Here is a 19,909-nt window from a genome sequence, read left to right on the forward strand (position 1 = left end):
CAGCCTGTTGAGTGTTTTTATTACGAAAGTGTATTGCATTTTATCAAATGCCTTTTCTGTATTTATTGATTTGATTGTGGGTTTTTCCCCTTCATTTTGATAAAGTGATATGTTACATTGATTTCTTTTCATATGTTGAATCACCCTTGGATTCCTAGAATAAGTGCCACTTGCTCATAGTGTATAATCCTTTTAACATGCTGCTGGATTCAGGTATTTTTGTTGAGGATTTTTGAGTCTATATTCATAAGGGGTATTTGGTCTGTAATTTTTTTCTTCTTGTGATAGCTTCGTCTGGCTTTGTATCAAGGCACTACTGGCCCATAAAATGAGTTAATTCTTTAAATATTTGGTGGAAGTCTGGCTTGGTGGTACATGCCTGTAGTCCCAGACTTGGGAGGCTGAGGCTAGAGGATCACTTGAGCCCATGAGTTCGAGTCCAATCTGGGCAACATAGCGAGACCCCCATCTCTTTAAAAAAATTGTAGACGCCATGAGTGAAGCCATCTAGTTCCAGGCTGTTTCCTCTGACAGTTTTCTGATTACTGCTTTATCAATGTTTTTACTTGTTGAAATTAGATCTAGGTCAATTTAGTCTGTTGAAATGTTCTGTTTTCTTGAGTTAGTTTTGGTAGTTTGTGTGATTTTAGGAATCTGACCATTTCATCTAGATTACCTAATGTTTGTTCATATTATTCTCATATCCTTTTTATTTCTGTAAGTTTGGTAGTAACATCTCTGCTTTGGCCAGACATGGTGGCTCCCACCTGTAATTCCAGCACTTTGGAGGCTAGGGCAGGCGGATCACGAGGTCAAGAATCTAGACCATCCTGGCTAACATGGTGAAACCTCGTCTCTACTAAAAATACAAATACTAGCTGGGTGTGGTGGTGCATGCGTGTAGTCCCAGCCACTCAGGAGGCTGAGGCAGGAGAATTGCTTGAACCCGGGGGGCGGAGGTTGCAGTGAGCCGAGGTTGCAGTGAGCCGAGGTTGTGCCACTGCACTCCAGCTTGGTGACAGAGCAAGACTCCGTCTCAAAAAAACCCCCAAAAAATGAACAAAAAAACCCCAAATCTCTGCTTTCATTACTGATTTTAGTAATTTGAGTCTTCTATCCTTTTGTTCTTTTCTGTTTGGTTAATAGGTTTGTCTATTTTGTTTCAAGAGCCAACTTCTTGAAAGTTGGCTTTGTTGATTTTTCTGGTTTTTTTTTTTTGAGACAGGGTCATCCAGGTTGGAATGCCATGGTACAATCATGGTTCACTACAGACTCAACCTCCCTGGCTCAAGCGATCCTCTCACCTCAGCTTCCTCCCAAGTAGCTGGGACAACAGGCATGTGCCACCACACCCAACTAATTTTCACATTTTTTTGTAGAGATGGGGTCTCCCTAGTTTGCTTAGGCTGGTCTTGGACTCCTAGGCTCAAGTTGTTTTCCCACCTGGACCTGCCAAAGTGCTCGGATTACAGATCTCACCACTTACTGAGCCACTGTGTCCAGCCACTTTTTCTCTTTTTATGGTTTATTTTTTTCTGTTTTTAAAATATTTTCTATTTCACTTACCACTGTTCTGCTAGCATATTTTTGTAAGTTTACTGGCCATTTGTAATCTTATTCTTTGAATTGCCTATTTATGGAACCTGTTTTTTGTTATTGTTTTTGTAGAATGCTTTATGTATTGTGGCATATGTTAACAGCACCAGGACCTCTGAACGATGCTGAATAATAAAGGTTTCTTTTTGGCTGTAATAGAAATATATTTCACCATTAAATAGGATAGTATGGTTAAGAAAGTTTCTTCATCTTTCTAGTTTACTAGGAGTAAGTAATTGTGATGTATAAGTTTCCTAAAAAAATATAGTGGTATATCCGTACAATAGGATACTACTTAGCAATAAAAATGCTCACAACAGGCCTGGCATGGTGGCTCATGCCTCTAATCAAGCACTCAGGCAGGCTGAGGCTGGCAGATCACTTGCGCCCAGGAGTTTGAGACCAGCCTGGCCAACATGGTGAAACCCAATCTCTACTAAAAATACAAATGTGTAGGTAAGCCTGATTTGTCCTATAATCTCAAACTTCTTGCTGATATTTCTCAGTCTTATTTATCATTTCAGTTATTGGTATAATTACATATGTATGTGTGTGTGTGTCTGTTGAGGGAGGATATAGTAGATAGTATAATCTCTATGAATTCGGTGTAAAGAAGCAATTTTCTTTCTCCAGAGGACTGCACATTTTACTAAATTGGCTGTTTTCTAAGCCTGAACCCTTTGACTAACAGATGTAGGGAAAAGGGCTTTATAATATTAAATCAATTGCTTAGGACCAACAATGTCCTTTTTTTGTGAAAATCTGAAGGTTCTTAAAAGATGGAATACTATGACATTATCCTTGTTGATTCAAGGAGCATTCCTCAAGTAATACTGAATGTGCTGTAATTATCAGTACCTTCCCATCTTCTTTTTGTTGCTCTTGAATGATGTTATTGTCAATTATTTGACTATGTTTTGCAAATTTGGAACAGTTACTTATCTGAAAATCCTACTTTGGTCTGAGATTTTAAAATAAATTATATTGGATTTTATTCTTGTTTTATCAGCTTTCTTGGAGATGTGTGGGTTTATGATTGGATAAAGTGATACCACCCACAAAAATTATGTATGCCTTTCACATTTTCAAGTGTAAATAGCCTAATAAGTGCTAGGCTTCTCTGGTCTACTTTTGTGGAACCAGGAATAAATTAGATCTCATTGGCTGTTGATGTGATTGTTAGTTTCTTTTTATTGTTCGCTTTATTAGGAAGCATAATGGTAAATTACTTTAATGATATTTTCCTCTAAGAACAGATTAGATAATTTAAAAAATGTAATCTAATAGACTTTTTAAAGAAAATTGTATATGCTGTTTCATAGTACCTTTAAAAAACTTGTTACAAATATTTATATTTAAAACCTGATCTAGGCTGGGCGCGGTGGCTCACACCTGTAATCCCAGCACTTTGGGAGGCCAAAGCGGGCAGATTACCTGAGGTCAGGAGTTCGAGACTAGCCTGGCCAACATGGTGAAACCCCGTGTCTACTAAAAATACAAAAATTAGCTGGGCATAGTGGCACACACCTGTAATCCCAGCTACGTGGGAGGCTGAGGCAGGAGAATTGCTTGAGCTCTGGAGACAGAGGTTGCAGTGAGCCGAGATGGCGCCACTGCACTCTAGCCTGGCCGACAGAGTGAGACTATCTTCAAAAACAAAAAGTCTGATCTATGGTTTATCCACTTATATTAGTCCTACATTTTGTTTGGGTATTTATGTATGTGTATTTAGCAGACTAGAATAATTATGAAGTCTAGGATTGCTGTGAAAGCTCCTTGCTGCTGTTTCTTTCCTGTAGTTTTTTCATGACAGCTATTAAAAATGAAAAGACCTTTCTTTGTTAGTTTACATTGATGGCTCTGTTATAGCAATATTCTGAGTAGGTACAGGGCAACCAGGATGGTGCTAATTTTTATAATGTACTTTTAGGAACTTTAGTGTGTATGGAAAAGAAGCAGGTATGCACTGGATGCTGTTAACTCTAGTTTAACAATATAATGATGTATTTCAGAGTTGTCTTTTGAGGGTTCTCGTGTACTTATGTATTTTATTTTTTACTTTTTCCTGTCTTCTAACAATCCAGACAATATACATAGGTGTTATTGGATCTTCAGGTAATGTGAGTTCTTCACCTTTATTCTTTTTAAACAGTTATTTTGGCTACTTTGGAGCTTTTGCCTTTTCATATACAGGCTAGAATCAGTTTGTTGATATCTACAGAAAATCCTGTTGGACTTTTGAGATTGTGTTGAATCTATGAATCATTGAATTTTTGGATCAGTTAGAAGAGAATTACCTCATAACAGTATTGAGTCATTCAGTCTATGAATACATGTCTCCATTTAATTAGGTTGACGTTTATTTCTTTCACCAGATTTTTATTGTTTTTGCTGTATAAATTCTACCCACATATTATTAGACTTGTGTTTACTCAGTTTTTTTCCCATTGCTATTTTGTACATTTTTGGGATTTTCTGTGTGCACAATAATATTGTCAGTAAGTAGAGACAGTTTTCTTTTTTTCTATTACGTATGCCTTTTAGTTCTTTTTCTTTCCTTATAACACTGACTAGAACTTCTAGTACAGCGTTGATTAGGGGTGATTAGAGTGGATATCATTACCTTCTTTTTTAATTTAGTTTTTACTTTTAATTTTTGTGGGTACATAGTAGATTTATATATTTATGGGGTACATGAGATGTTTTGAAACAAGCATGCAATGCAAAATAAGCACATACGAAGAATGGGGTATCCATCCCCAAAAGTGCTTATCCTTTGAGTTGCAAACAATCCAGTTATACTCTTTAAGTTTTTAAAAAATGTACAAATATGGAACACTTTACAAATTTGCGTGTCATCCTTGTGCAGGGGCCATGCTAATCTTCTTGTTCCAATTTTAGTATATGTGCTGCCCAAGCAAGCACCCTTTGTGTTATTTCTAATCTTTAGAGAAAAGCTTTCAGTCTTCAAGCATTAAGTATGATGTTAGCAGCAGGTTTTTTGTAGATACCTTTAATAGGTTAAGGATGTTTCTTTCTATTCCTATTTTGAGTGTTTTAGCATGAATGGATGTTGTCAGTTTGATTTTCTGCCTCTGTTTATATTTCTTCTTTAGTATGTCTAGAATCGAGTATGACAATGATTTTCTGATGCTAAACCAGTCTTGCATTTCTAGATAAATCCTGCTTGATTGTGCTGTGGTGTCATTTTTATATATTGCTGAATTTAATCTCATTTTGTTGATGATATTTTGCTTTTATGTTGATGACTTTTGCTTTTATATTGGTCAGAAATCTTCAGTTTTTGTCAGTTTTCTGAAGCCATCAATGTCATGATGTTTTCATAAAATGAATTGAAGAATTTATGTAGAATTGGTATTATTTTTTTCTTTAATATTTAATGGAATTTGATAGTGAAACTGTCTAGGCCTGTAGTTTTCTTTCATATACATATGACTAATCAGGTTACTTTCTTGAGTGACTTTTTGGTAGTTTTTATCTGTCAAAATAATTTGTCCATTTCATTTGTGTTGTCAGATTTAGGAGCTTAAAGCTGTTCATTGTATTTCCTCATCTTTTTGATGTGTATAGGGTCTGTAGTGATACACTCTCTTTTGTTTGCATTATTGGTAATTTATATCTGCTTGTTTTCCTTTGTTAGTTTGGCTAGAAGCCTTTTCGTCTTACTAACTTCCTCTGCTTCCTCCGAAATAACCAATTTTTGACTTAAATTTTTTTCTCTATTGGCCTTTTGTTTTCTATTTCACTGATTTCTGTTCTGTTCTTTAGTATTTCCTTCCTTATATTTACTTTTGGTTTAACTTGCTTTTTTCTTTCTATATATTCTATATATTATATATATATTCTATATATATATATTCTATATATATATATATTCTATATATATATATTTTTTTTTTTTGAGACGGAGTCTTGCACTGTTGCCCGGGCTAGAGTGCAGTGGCGCGATCTTGGCTCACTGCAACTCCCGCCTCCCGGGTTCAAGCCATTCTCCTGCCTCAGCCTCCCGAGTACCTGGGATTACAGGTGCCCGCCACCACCCCCAGCTAATTTTTTTGTATTTTTAGTAGAGATGGGGTTTCACCATGTTAGCCAGGCTGGTCTCGAACTCCTGACCTCGTGATTTGCCCACCTCGGCCTCCCAATGTGCTGGGATTACAGACGTGAGCCACCGTGCCTGGCCTCTATATTCTTAAGATAGAAGCTTAGATTATTGATTTGAGTCCTTGTTTTTTCTAATATAGCAGTTAGTACTATAAATTTCCCTCTAAGCACTGCTTTAACTGTATCCTACACATTTTATGCTGTATTTTTTTTTTAATTATGTTTTTTTAAACGGAGTCTCACTCTGTCGCCCAGGCTGGAGTGCAGTGGGGCGATCTCAGCTCACTGCAAACTCTGCCTCTGGGGTTCACACCATTCTTCTCCCTCAGCCTACCGAGTAGCTGGGGCTACAGGTGTGCGCTACCACGTCTGGCTAATTTTTTAGTAGAGACAGGGTTTCACCGTGTTAGCCAGGATGGTCTCGATCTCCTGACCTCGTGATCCGCCTGCCTTGGCCTTCCAAAGTGCTGGGATTACAGGTGTGAGCCACCACACCCGGCCTGTATTTTAGTTTTTGTTCAGTTCATAATCTTTTTCTAATTTTCCTCAAAACTCCATTACTGACTCATGAGTTAGTTAGAAGTATGTCATTCACTTTCCACATGCAGTCATGCACCATGTAATGATGTTTTCAGTCAAAAATGGACCACACATAAAACCATGCTCCCGTAAAATTATAGTAACTGTATTTTTACTGTACTTTTTTTTTTTTTTTTTTTGAGACAGAGTCTTGCTCTGTCACCCAGGCTGGAGTGCAGTGGCCGGATCTCAGCTCACTGCAAGCTCCGCCTCCCGGGTTTACGCCGTTCTCCTGCCTCAGCCTCCCGAGTAGCTGGGACTACAGGCGCCCGCCACCTCGCCCGGCTAGTTTTTTTGTATTTTTTAGTAGAGACGGGGTTTCACCGTGTTAGCCGGGATCGTCTCTCGATCTCCTGACCTCGTGATCCGCCCGTCTCGGCCTCCCAAAGTGCTGGGATTACAGGCTTGAGCCACCGCGCCCGGCCTACTTTTTTTTTTTTTTTTGAGATGGAGCTGTGCTCTTGTTGCCCAGACTGGAGTGCAATGGCACGACCTCAGCTCACTGCAACCTCCGCCTCCCAGGTTCAAGTGATTCTCCTGCCTCAGCCTCCTGAGTAGCTGGGATTACAGGCGTGTACCACTATGTCCGTCTAATTTTTAGTATTTTTAGTAGAGGCAAAATTTCACCATGTTGGCCAGGCTAGTCTCGAACTCCTGACTATGGATAATCCACCCGCCTTAGCCTCCCAAAGTGCTGGGATTACAGGAGTGAGCCACTGTGCCTGGCATCTTTTTTTTTTTTTTTTTTTTTTTTTTTAAGGGAAGAGATCTCACTTTGTTGCCCAGGCTGGAGTGCAGTGGCTATTCACAGGTATGGTGAGAATGCACTACGATCTCAACACTCCTGGGCACAAAGTGATTCTCCTGCCTGAACCTCCTGGGTAACTGGGACTGTAGGCACCCACTACCATGTCTGGCTTCCCCCGTTTTTAGTAACTATATTAGGGGTATTAGGATGTTGTCCATTTCTTCTGTGTTTTTCAAAACTCCACATTGTTAAAGATATTAACTCTTATGTAAGTTTCAGACTTTTTAAAAGTGTATCTTATTATTTGAGACAAGGTCTCGCTCTGTCACCCAGGCTGGAGAGCAGTGGCACAATCTGCTCACTGCAGCCTCCACCTCCCGGATTCAAGCAATTCTCCCGCCTCAGCCTCCCGAGTACCTGGGACTACAGGCATGCACTGCTACACCTGGCTAATTTTTGTATTTTTAGTAGAGATGGGGTTTTGCCGTGTTGGCCAGGCTGGTAGGCTGATCTTAAACTCCTGACCTCAAGTGATCTGCCCACCTTGGCCTCCCAAAATGATAGGATTACAGGTGTGAGCTACCTTGCCCGGCCCTTTTTTTTTTTTTTTTTTTTTTGAGACAGAGTGTCACTGTGTCGCCCAGGCTACAGTGCAATGACGAGATCTTGTCTCACTGCAACCTCTGCCTCCTGGGTTCAAGTGATTCTCCTGCCTCAGCTTCCCGAGTAGCTGGGATTACAGGTGCCTACCGCTGCACCCGGCTAATTTTTGTGTTTTTAAAAGAGACGAGGTTTCTCCATGTTGGCCAGACTGGTTTTGAACTCCTGACTTCAGGTGATCCACCCGCCTGCCTCCCAAAGTGCTGGGATTACTGGCGTGAGCCACCACGCCCGGCCTTTTTTATTTATTTATTTTTAAATTCTTACAGATGTACTTCCTGCTTTCATACCAAGTTTATCTGTTTTTTATTATTTTTGGTGTCTTTTACTGTGTTTCCTCCTCTCAATTTTTCTTTTTTATATTGTCAAATATGTTTTTTTCTTACTGCTTTGCATGTAGATCATAGATAAGTTTCTTCATACTGATTACAAAGAAATTTACTCATATTTCCTCCCAGTACTTGTGTAGTTGCTTTTTTTATATTTGTGTATCTGATCCGTATGTAATTCTGATGTTCAGTTTGAGGAAAAGGTATGATTTTTCTCTCACTTGGCTTTTAAGCTCTCCTAACAACACATTTTTATCAAATCAGTCTTTTCCCCATTGATTTGAGATGCTTTTTTAAGCATTTAGCAGTTATGTTTATGGTAAGATATGTGATAGGCATATAGCCTTTTTTTTTTTTCCAAATGGATTGTCAAGTTTTCTCAACCTTTATTTCTTCTCCTTTAACTGTGTGTGTTAAATTCCAAGATAGACATACATGGGTTTGTTTCTGGGTCTTTTAGGTTATTAATTTCCTTGTCTTTTTGTTTTAGTATTTTACTCTTGTGATGGTGATAGTATTGTGTTATCCTTTGGTCTTTGGTAGAACAAGTATATCAATTTCCTAATTATTTCTTTTCTCTCTGATTTTCTGGAAGTTGTTATCCTGCATTTTCTCTGTTCTTAATAACTTTAATGTGTTTGTATATCTTAGTCTTATGCATACTGTTTGTTCTGTAAGTATTTATGGAAATGAAATTTTTAGGAATTACATAGAAGAGAATTAAATATATTGTTTTATTCAGCAATATTTATATAATATTAACTGTAGATGGTAAGGGGTAGAAGCTGGAGAAAGGATACAAAAATGAATGAGACATGCTGTGCCTGCTTATTTAGGAAAGAGAGAGTTAAATAATTGCAATATAGCATGGTAAATGCTGCAGGATGAGTTGGAGGCATAAAGGGAGAGTGATCAACTCTTCCTAATAGAGTTAAGATTTTGCAAACATTGTGACATTCAATCTAAATCTCGAAAGACTTTGAGTGGGAATTTGTTAGGTAGATAAGAAAGAAGATGCAGATCATGGACCCAGTTAGAAAATTTTAATGTAAAATAATTCTTCTAATAAGGGTACTAAAACTTATTCAGAATTCTTAAATACGGTCTTAAGTAACACTGAAGTTTGTTTTTTTAAATAGGTTGATTAATAGAAAATGTATACTTTGTATGGAATTTAGTTCAGCCTACTCAGTTTAGGAATGAGAAGTTAAGTGACTTTGCTGTGGTCACATATTCTTGGAAGAACTGTGATTGAGACTGCTCCAGGGAACTTCTAGAACAGGGAAATTGGTAAAAGTATGTGGGGCAGCCTTGGATGTATATTAGAAATTGAATGCAAATTAACAATGTATCTTTTTATTGCAGTGTAGTGTTAATTTAGGGAGGTACAAAAGATATATAAATGTATTTTATATAGTTACAAAGAAGTTTTCTAGTAAGAATTAAAATTGCTTCAGTTACTTGACAAGAGTTGGATGGAGCTGTTTTTTTCTCTTAAAAGTCTGATGAAATCAGGCCAGGTGTGGTGGCTCATACCTGTAATCCCAGCACTTTGGGAGGCCGAGGCAGGCGGATCACTTGAGGTCAGGAGTTTGAGACCAGCCTGGCCAACATGGTGAAACCCTGTCTTTACTAAAAATACAAAAATTACCTGGGGGTGGTGGTGCATGCCTGTAGTTCCAGCTACTTGGGAGGCTGAGGCAGGAGAATTGCTTGAACCTGGGAGTTGGAGGTTGCAGTGAACTGAGATTGTGCTATTGTACTCCAGCTTGGGCGACAGAGTGAGACTTTGTCTCAAAAAAGGAAAAAAAAAAAAAGCCTGATGAAATCAATTTTGGAGTTTTTAAAAATTGCTGAATTTGAGCAAGTTAAAATAAAATAGCTAACACTTACTGTAGTGCTTATTATGCCAGAGTATTACTCTATGCTTTGATTTATTAACTCATTTAACCCTCCCGATTACACTATGAAGTAGATTATTTCCTCCTTTCTTCCTTTCCCTTCCCTTCCCTTTCCTTCCCTTTCCTTTCCTTTTCCTTTTCCTTTTCCTTTCTCCTTTCCTTTCCTTTCTTTCATCTAACAAACAGGGTCTCTGTCTCTCTCTGTTGCCCAGGCTGGAATGCCATGGGGTGATCACTCACTGTAACCTCAAACCCCTGGGCACAAGTGATCCTCCCACCTCAGTCTCCCAGGTAGCTTAGGACTATAGGAGCACACCACACCACCCAGCTAATTTTGTAATTTTTTGTGTGGGAACATCTTGCTGTGTTGTCCAAGCTGGTCTTGAGCTCCTGGCCTCAAGTGATCCTCGCACTTTGACCTCTCAAAATGCTTGGATTACAGGTGTGAGCTTTCACACCTGGCCTATATTCATTTTACAGATTAGGAAAATGATATTACCTAATTTCAGAACTAGTGTTGCTGGAATTCCTATCCGGCAGTGTCATTCCAGAGTCCGGTTTCTGAAGCCTCTTAGTTATGACATCCAGTTTTGTTTTGTTTTGAGACAGGATCTCACCCTGTTGCCCAGGCTGGAGTGCAGTGGTGTGATCATAGCTCACTGCAACCTTGACCTCCTGAACTCCAGTGATCCTTCCGCCTTAGTCTCCGAAGTAGCTGGGACTATAAGTGCATGACACCACTCTTGACTAATTTTTTAAATTTATTTTTTTAGAGACAGGGTCTCACCATATTACTCACGCTAGTCATGAACTCCTGGTCTCAAGCGATCCTTCTGCTTTGACCTCCCAAAGAGCTGGGATTACAGACATGAGCCACTGAGTCTGGCTATGACAGCCAGTGTTAAAACTGGGTAATCTGATATAAAGGAATTGATAGGATAACTGCCAGGAAATTTTCTGGTTATCTGTATTTCTACTTATTTAATGAAACAGAGTTGATAAAGGGCATACTTTAATGTGAATCAGGTGAATCAAGTTTATGGCGAAACAGTTGTCTGTGTGAAATACATTACTTTCTCCCACTGTATTTTTCTTTGAATGTCTGTTAGAGTTGATTAATACCCTGGCATATGGTATCTGAACAGAAAAGGAAGCTTCCTGTTGTCAAAAATACTGTGGGCACATCTTGAGTTATTATGTATTTTTAAAATAGTCTCTTTTATATTATCTTCTCTATTGATGAGATAAGTGCATCAGAAGGGGATAAATTTTTAAGTATTGATTTAGAAAGCCTCCCAAAGTACAAAGATTATCTCATTTTTTAAAAATGCTGTATAATAGGAATCTGTTTTTGAAGTACCATAGGTGTTTATGATGATGAAACAGGTTTAGGAGCTACTGCAGTAGTATCCACACTGCCTTTTCAGTGAAATTTTAGACATGAGAGAAATTTGTAGATCAGTATATGACCTTATACTAATTATTCTTAACAGTTTTTGCCTTTTCTGATTTTTTTTTTTTTTCTATTTTTCTACAGTAGTTTATGTCAACGTGACTTCATTCATACAGATGAACCAAGGATCGGGATAGCAGTATAAAATTAGAATCAGACAGCTGACTGCTCAGCAGGATGCCATCAACTAACAGAGCAGGCAGCCTGAAGGACCCTGAAATTGCAGAACTCTTCTTCAAAGAAGATCCAGAGAAGCTCTTCACAGATCTCAGAGAAATTGGCCATGGAAGCTTTGGAGCAGTGTATTTTGTAAGTGTTAATGGCTTGATTTTAGTGACCAGCATTTACTTAATGTGCGCTCCTGACAGAGCAAAATACAGTGATGAAAAGAGATATAGGCCATAGTCATTTTATAGTCACTTGCATAGGTGGGGGGGAGAGAGAGAGAGCGAGAGCATGATTGAGTGAGTGTGTGTGTGTGTGTGTGTGTGTGTGTGTGTGTGTAAGATTCAAATATGAAAATAGATTTATTTATTGAACTACTTGGATTATTGAAAAAATGAGAAAGAATATTATTTTGTGGGCCAGGCTTGGTGGCTCATGCCTGTAATCCTAGCACTTTGCAAGGCAAGGTTGAGTGGATCCCTTGAGCCCAGGAGTTCGAGACCACCCTGGGCAACATGGTGAAACCCTGCCTCTACAGAAAATACAAAACTTAGCCAGGTGTGGTGGTGCACACCTGTAGTTCCAGGTACTCAGGAGGCTGAGGCCGGAGAATCACCTGAGCCCAAGAGGCAGAGGTTGCAGTGAACCGAGATTGTACCACTGCATTCCAGCCTGGGTTACAGAGCCAGATCCTGTTGCAAAAATAAACAAACAAATGCATAAATAAATAGAAAGAAAGAATAAGAAAAAAAATTATTTTGCTTTAACTTATGTGTTACTTTTTTAGAATTCTTAGCACACCTTTTTTATGAGTCTCATGGCTTGCATTGCTATAGAGTTAAATACTGCAAAACATAAACTTTGACTGATTTCTACTTCCATAAAGTCCCATTCAGAGTCAATCTTAGTCTTGTGGAGGTCTAGGATTATTATTTGACAGATATACCAAAGTCTGTTTCTTTTATATGCATTTGTGTGTGTGCATGTGAGTTAAAAAAAATTATCAAATTTGCTATTTTAATTATCTTTTAACATTTGCACAAACATTACCACCATCTACTTCTAAAACATTTTCATCACCCGAAATAGAAACTCTGTATCCATTAACAGTAACGCCTATTTCACCCTCCACCCAGCCCCTGGTACCTGTAATCTCCCTTCATCTCAATGAATTTGCTTAGATATTTCTAGATATTCATAGAAATGGAGCCAAACAATATTTATTCTTTTGATTTCTAGCTTATATTATTTAACTGATTGTTTTTGAGCTTCATCCATATTGCATTATGTGTGAGAACTTCATTCTTCTTTATAGCTGATAATATTCCATTGTATGTATAAACCATAATTTGTTTATGCATCTGTTGATGAACATGTGGGTTGTTTATACTTCTGACTAGTGTGAATGATGCTGCCATGAACATTGATGTGTATCTTGAGTCCCTGTTCTCAATTTTGAGTATGTACCTAGGAGTGGATTTGCGGGTTCCTACAGTATTCTGTGTGTGTTTGTGGAACTGCCAAACTGCACCACAGCAGTTGCACCATTTCCATTCCCACCAGCAATGTATGAGTGTTCCAATTTCTTTACGTCCTCAACAGTGCCTTTTGTTTTCCATTATTTTTATTATAACCATCCTACTAGATGTTAAGTGATATCTCATTGTGGTTTTGGTTTATATTTCCCTAATGACTGATGATGTTGAGCATCTTTCCCAGTGCCATTTGTAGATCTTCTTTGGAGAAACGTGTATTCCTTTTCCCATTTTTATATTTGGGCTGTCTCTTTCTTGTTGAACTGTAGGGGTTCTTTGTTTGTTTGTTTGTTTTGAAAAGGAGTTTTGTTTTTCTTGCCCAGGCCAGAGTGCGGTGGCGCAATCTCGGCTCACTGCAACCTCCGCCTCCCAGGTTCAAGCGATTCTCCTGCCTCAACCTCCCAAGTAGCTGGGATTACAGGCACCCACCACCATGCCCGGCTAATTTTTGTATTTTTAATAGAGACAAGATTTCACCATGTTGGCCAGGCTGGTCTCAAACTCCTAACCTCAGGTGATCCACCCGCCTTGGCATCCTAAAGTATTGGGATTATAGGCATGAACCACCATGCCCAGCCAGGGGTTTTTAGTGTATTCAGGATATAAAATCTTTATCAGATATATGATTTGCTAGTATTTTCTCCCATTCTGTAGTTTATTTTTTTTACTTTCTTGATAATTGTCTTTTGATACACAAGAGTTTTAAATTTTGATGAAGTCCAATTTTTTTGTTGTTCCTTATGCTTTTGGTGTCATGTTTAAAAATATATTGCCAAATTCAAGGTCATGAAGATTTATTCTTATGTTTTCTATGAAGAGTTTTATGGTTTTAGTTCTTTTTTTTTTTTTTTGAGGCAGAGTCTCGCTCTGTTGCCCAGGCTGGAATGCAGTGGTGCGATCTCGGCTCACTGCAAGCTCCACCTCCCGGGTTCACACCATTCTCCTGCCTCAGCCTCCCCCAGTAGCTGGGACTACAGGCTCCTGCCACCAGGCCCAGCTAATTTTTTGTATTTTTAGTAGAGACGGGGTTTCACCGTGTTAGCCAGGATGGTCTTGATCTCCTGACCTTGTGATCCACCCGCCTCGGCCTCCCAAAGTGCTAGGATTACAGGCGTGAACCACCTTGCTTGGCCAGTTTTACCTCTTATATTTAGGTCATTTATCTATTTTGAGTAATTTTTTTTTTTTTAATAAGGCAGAGTCTTACTCTGTCGCCCAGGCTGGAGTACAGTGGCGCAGACTTGGCTCACTGCAACCTCCACCTCCCGGGTTCAAGCAATTCTTATGTCTTAGCCACCCAATTAGCTGGGACTAGAGGCACATGCCACTAACCCCTGGCTAATTTTTGCATTTTAGTAGAGACGGAGTTTTGCCATGTTGGCCAGGCTGGTCTCAAACTCCTGACCTCAAGTGATCCTCTTGCCTTTGCCTCCCGAAGTGCTGGGATTACAGGTGTGAGCCACCACACCCGACCTATTTTGAGGTAGATTTTTGTTTTTGTTTTTTTGAGACGTAGTGTTGCTCTGTTGCCCAGGCTGGAGTGCAGTGGTACGTTCTAGGCTCACTGCAACCTCCACCTCCCGGGTTCAAGCAATTATCCTGCCTCAGCCTCTTGAGTAGCTGGGATTACAGGTGCACGCCACCACACCCAGCTATATTTTGAGTTAGTTTTTATATATGATGTGAGGTAGAGGTCTAACTTAATTCACTTTGGGTTTTTTTGTTTTTGTTTGTTTGTTTTTTTGAGACAGGGTCTGTCACTCTGTTGCCCAGGCTGGAGTGCAGCAGAGTCATTATGGCCCACTACGTCCTCAACCTCCCTGGGCTCAGGTGTTCCTCCCACCTCAGCCTCCAGAATAGCTGGGACCACAAGTGTACACCACCAGGTCCAGCTAAGTTTTTTGCTTTTTTTTTTTTTTTGGAAATGGGGTTTTGCTATGTTGCCCAGGCTGGTGTTGAACTCCTGGGCACAAGCAGTCCACCCACCTTGGCCTCTCAAAAGTGCTGGGATTATAGGTGTGAGCCACCACACCTGGCCCCAACTTCATTCTTTTGTGTGTGTAAATCCAGTTTTCCCAGTATATCTGTTAAAGAGACTGTTATTTCCCCCATTGAATTATCTTGGCATCCTTGTCAAATCAATTGATCATATTTCGTACATTAATTTCTGATCTCTTAATTCTGTTCCACTTACCTATATGTCTTATCTTTCTGTCACTACCACACCATTTTGATGACTGCAGCTTTGTGGTAAGCTTGAGATCAAGAGGTTTTATTCCTCCAACTTTGTTATTCTTCTTAAGGTTTGTTTTAGAGCTCCTTGAAATTTCATATGAATTTGAGGATTGGCTTTTTCTTTTTTTCTTATTACCACTTTCCCGTTGACATGGCTTTTTTATTTTTTCAAGAAAAGACTTAGAATTTTGATAGGGATTGAGTTGACCCTATAGATCACTTTTTGTAGATCTATAGATTACTTATCATAATAATATTAAGTCTTCTAATCCATGAACATAGAACGTCTTTCTAATCTAAATTAAAGATATTCTATTTATATCTTTAATTTCTTTGAGCATTATTTTGCATTTAGTTGTAAATGTTTCACCTCTATGCAACTTATTCTTAGGTTTTTGTTTTTTTTTTTTTGAGACGGAGTCTCACTCTGTCGCCCAGGTTAGAGTGCAGTGGCACGATCTCAACTCACTGCAACCTCCGCCTCCCGGGTTCAAAACAATTCTCCTGCCTCAGCCTCTGAAGTAGCTGGGACTACAGGCGCGTGCCAGCACGCCCAGCTACTTTTTTGTATTTTTAGCAGAGATGGGGTTTCACTGTGTTAGCCAGGATGGTGTTTTTTGTTTTTTGTTTTTTTTTTGAGACAGAGTCTTGCTTTGTTACCCAGGCTGGAGTACAGTGGTACGATCTTCACTGCAACCTTTGCCTCCCAGGTGATTCTCTTGCCTCAGGCTCATAAGTAGCTGGGATTACAGGCACACACCACCACACTCGGCTAATTTTTGTATTTTTAGTAGAGATGGGGTTTCACCATGTTGGCCCGGCTGGTCTCGAATTCCTGACCTCAAGAGATCCGCCCAAGTGATCTGCCTGCCTCAGCCTCCCAAAATGCTGGGATTACAGGTGTGAGCCACTGCACTTGGTTATTCCTGGGTATTTTATTCTTTTAGATGCTAGTGTAAGTGGAATTACTTTCTTAATTCTGTTTGAAATTGTTCATTGCTGATGTATGGAAACGTAGCTGTTTTTTGTATCTTCATCTTGTACCCTACAACTCTGCTGAGTTTGTATGTTCTAGTATCTTTCTGTTGAACTCTTTGAAATTTCTACATACAGTATTATATCATTTGCAAATGGAGATGGTTTTACTTCTTTCTTTGCAACTTAAATGCCTTTCATTTTTCCTGTCTTAATACCCAGGGCTAGAACTTTCAGTACAGTGTTGAACAGCCATGGTGAAAGTGAGCATGTTGTCTTGTTCCTGATGTTAGTGAGAAAGTCTTTTTAGCCTTTTACTATTGAGTATGGTGTTAGTACTGGGTTTTTAATAAATAACCCTTTATCATGTTGAAGAAGTTCCTTTTATTCCTATTTTTTTGAGTGTTTTTTTTTTTTTTTTTTTGAGACGGAGTCTCACTCTGTTGCCCAGGCTGGAGTGCAGTGGCCGGATCTCAGCTCACTGCAAGCTCCGCCTCCCGGGTTGATGCCATTCTCCTGCCTCAGCCTCCTGAGTAGCTGGGACTACAGGCGCCCGCCACCACGCCCGGCTAGTTTTTTTGTATTTTTTTAGTAGAGATGGGGTTCCACCATGTTAGCCAGGATGGTCTCAATCTCCTGACCCCGTGATCCGCCCGTCTCGGCCTCCCAAAGTGCTGGGATTACAGGCTTGAGCCACCGTGCCCGGCCTTTTTGAGTGTTTTTATCATGAAAGCGTTGGATTCTGTCAAATGCCTTTTCTGCATCAAGCTGGGTCGTGTGTTTTTTTTTTTTTCTTCATGTTATTAATGTGATATATCAAATTGATAGATTTTGTTAGGTTAAATCACCCTTACATGTCTGGGATAAATCAAACTTCATCGCGGTTTGTAATTCTTTTAATATGTTCTAGGTTTCCGTTTGCTAGTATGGTGTTGGGAATTTTTCATTCCACATTTGTAAGAGATGCTGGTCTGTAGTTTTCTTGTGATGTCTTTATCTAGTGTTGGCACCAGGGTAATACTGCCTTCATAGGGTGAGTTAGGAAGTGTTCCCCTCTTTTCTATTTTTTGTTAGAGTTTTTTAAAGATTGGCGTTAGTCTTCTTTAAATGTTTGGTAGGGCCGGGTGTGGCGGCTCATGCCTGTAATCCCAGCACTTTGGGAGGCCAAGGCAGGCAGATCACCTGAGGTCAGGAGTTCGAGAACAGCCTGGCCAACATGTCGAAACCCCATCTCTACTAAAAATACAAAAATAAGCTGAGTGTGGTGGCGCATGCCTGTAGTCCCAGCTACTTGGGGGACTGAGGCGTGTGAATCGCTTGAACCCGTCCGTGAGGTGGAGGTTGCAGTGAGCCAAGATCATGCCACTGCACTCCAGCCTGGGGGATAGAGCGAGACTCTGTCTCAAAAAAAAAAAAAAAAAGAATGTTTGGTAGAATTTACTAGGGAAGTCATTTGGTTCTGAACTTTTCTTTCTTGGGAGGTTTTTGATTACAGATTCAATCTCTTGTGATAGGTCTGTTGAGATTTTCTATTTTCTTGGGTTAGTTTAGTTTGTAAGTTTCTAGGAATTTGTCTGTTACAGGTTGAGCATCCCAAATCTGAAAATTCAGTGCTCATTCGAGCATTTCAGATTTTGGATTTTCATACTGGAGATACCCAGCCAGTAAGTATAATGCAAATATTCCAAAATATGAAAAAATTTGAAATCTGAAACACTTCCAGTCCCAAGCATTTTGCATAAGGTATACTCAACCTGTAATATTCTTATTTATAGAGACTATATCTCATATATAGTTCTATTTCTATAACGTTCCCCCATTCTTTTCTTCTCTCTTTTTTTTCTTTTTGTTTTATTTTATTTTAGTTTTTTTTTGAGACAGAGTCTCACTCTGTCGCCCGGGCTGCAGTGCAGTGGCATGATCTTGGCTCACTGCAACCTCTGCCTCCCAGGTTCAAGCAACTCTCCCACCTCAGCCTCCCAAGTAGCTGGGAATATACAGGTGCATGCCACCACACCTGGCTAATTTTTGTATTTTTTGGTTGAGTTGGGGTTTCACCATGTTGGCCAGGCTGGTCTTGAACTCCTGACCTCAAGTGATCCGCCCACCTCAGCCTCCCAAAGTGCTGGGATTACAGGTGTGAGCCACTGCACCTGGCCCCACATTCTTTTCTGATTTACTTACTTGCATCTTCTCTTTAATTCTGTGTGGAGATTTTCAGTAAAAGACTCTTAGTAAAAACTTCCCATGTTCATGTAAAGGTAACATACCAACTTTAAAAACAAAAGCATTGGTCCGCGCGGTGGCTCACGCCTGTAATCCCAGCACTTTGGGAAGCCAAGGCAGGTGGATTACGAGGTCAGGAGATTGAGACCATCCTGGCTAACACGGTGAAACCCTGTCTCTACTAAAAATACAAAAAATTAGCCGGGCACGGTGGTGGGCGCCTGTAGTACCAGCTACTCTGGAGGCCGAGGCAGGAGAAGTGCGTGAACCTTGGAGGCTGAGCTTGCAGTGAGCCGAGATCGCGCCACTGCACTCCAGTCTGGGTGACAGATCAAGACTCCGCCTCAAAAAAAAAAAAAAAAAAAAGCATTAAAGGAAAGAAACCATTAATTGTAATTATTTTCCTTTCAGGTAACCACTGATAATATTTTATTTTCTTTTTTTTACTTTTTTTTTTTTTTTCTTTTTGAGGTGGAGTCTGTCTCTCGTGCCTAGGCTGGAGTGCAGTGGCGTGTTCTCAGCTCACTGCAACTTCTGCCTCCCAGGTTCAAGTGATCCTCGTGCCTCAGCCCCCCAAGTAGCTAGGATTACATGTGTGTGCCACCATGCCTGGCTGATTTTTATATTTTTAGTGGAGACGGGGTTTCATCATGTTGCCCAGACTGGTCTTGAACTTCTGACCTCAGGTGATCCAGCCGCCTTGGCCTCCCAAAGTGCTGGGATTACAGGCATGCGCCACCGCGCCTGGCCTCACTTTAAATCTTTTCAGCTTTTAACATAATATGTGTATATCTCCTGTCATCCTAGTTTGACCAGGACGCTCCCAGTTTATCAGTGAAAGTCTTATGTCCTAGAAACACCTTAGTCCAGGGCAACCTGAGATGTTTGGTCATCCTATATGTATCTATAACACATAATGTTTAATGTGTATTCTGTCATTCACTATGTATTTTCTAAAACAGAAGCAAACAATATTGTTACGTATTTTGCTGTATTGCCCATTTTTTTCTATGTAATCATATATGTATTTGATATACCATAATTTGCTTTTTGTCATTCGATATGATTAGATATTTAGGTCATTCCTCCCCCTGCCTTTTTTTTTTTTTTGAGGTAGAGTCTCACTCAGTCACCCAGGCTGGAGTGCAGTGGCGCGATCTCGGCTCACTGCAAGCTCCGCCTTCTGGATTCACGCCATTCTCCTACCTCAGTCTCCCAAGTAGCCCAAGTAGCTGGGACTACAGGCGCCCGCACCACGCCTGGCTAATTTTTTGTATTGTTTTTAGTAGAGACAGGGTTTCACTGTGTTAGCCAGGATGGTCTTGATCTCCTGACTTCGTGATCTGCCCGCCTCGGCCTCCCAAAGAGCTGGGATTACAGGC

General features: G+C 39.9%; 1 protein-coding gene and 1 pseudogene across 5 annotated transcripts in view; one reads left to right on the plus strand and one right to left on the minus strand.

Annotated features, from left to right (window-relative positions):
- Nucleotides 1-19,909, plus strand: part of TAOK1 (TAO kinase 1) — a 167,021-nt gene that overhangs the window by 57,134 nt on the left and 89,978 nt on the right. For all 5 annotated transcript variants that reach the window (XM_045375199.3, XM_045375198.3, XM_074018926.1 and 2 more), the window contains one exon: nt 11,476-11,700. Coding sequence is in view for 2 of the 5 variants with exons in the window: in XM_045375198.3 (XP_045231133.1) it covers nt 11,569-11,700 (132 nt within the window). In the remaining 3 variants the exon portion in view is untranslated. The remainder of the gene's footprint in view (nt 1-11,475; nt 11,701-19,909) is intronic.
- Nucleotides 4,421-4,521, minus strand: LOC123569688 (U6 spliceosomal RNA; annotated as a pseudogene).

Source organism: Macaca fascicularis, chromosome 16 (assembly GCF_037993035.2).
Source record: "Macaca fascicularis isolate 582-1 chromosome 16, T2T-MFA8v1.1".
Taxonomy (NCBI): domain Eukaryota; kingdom Metazoa; phylum Chordata; class Mammalia; order Primates; family Cercopithecidae; genus Macaca; species Macaca fascicularis.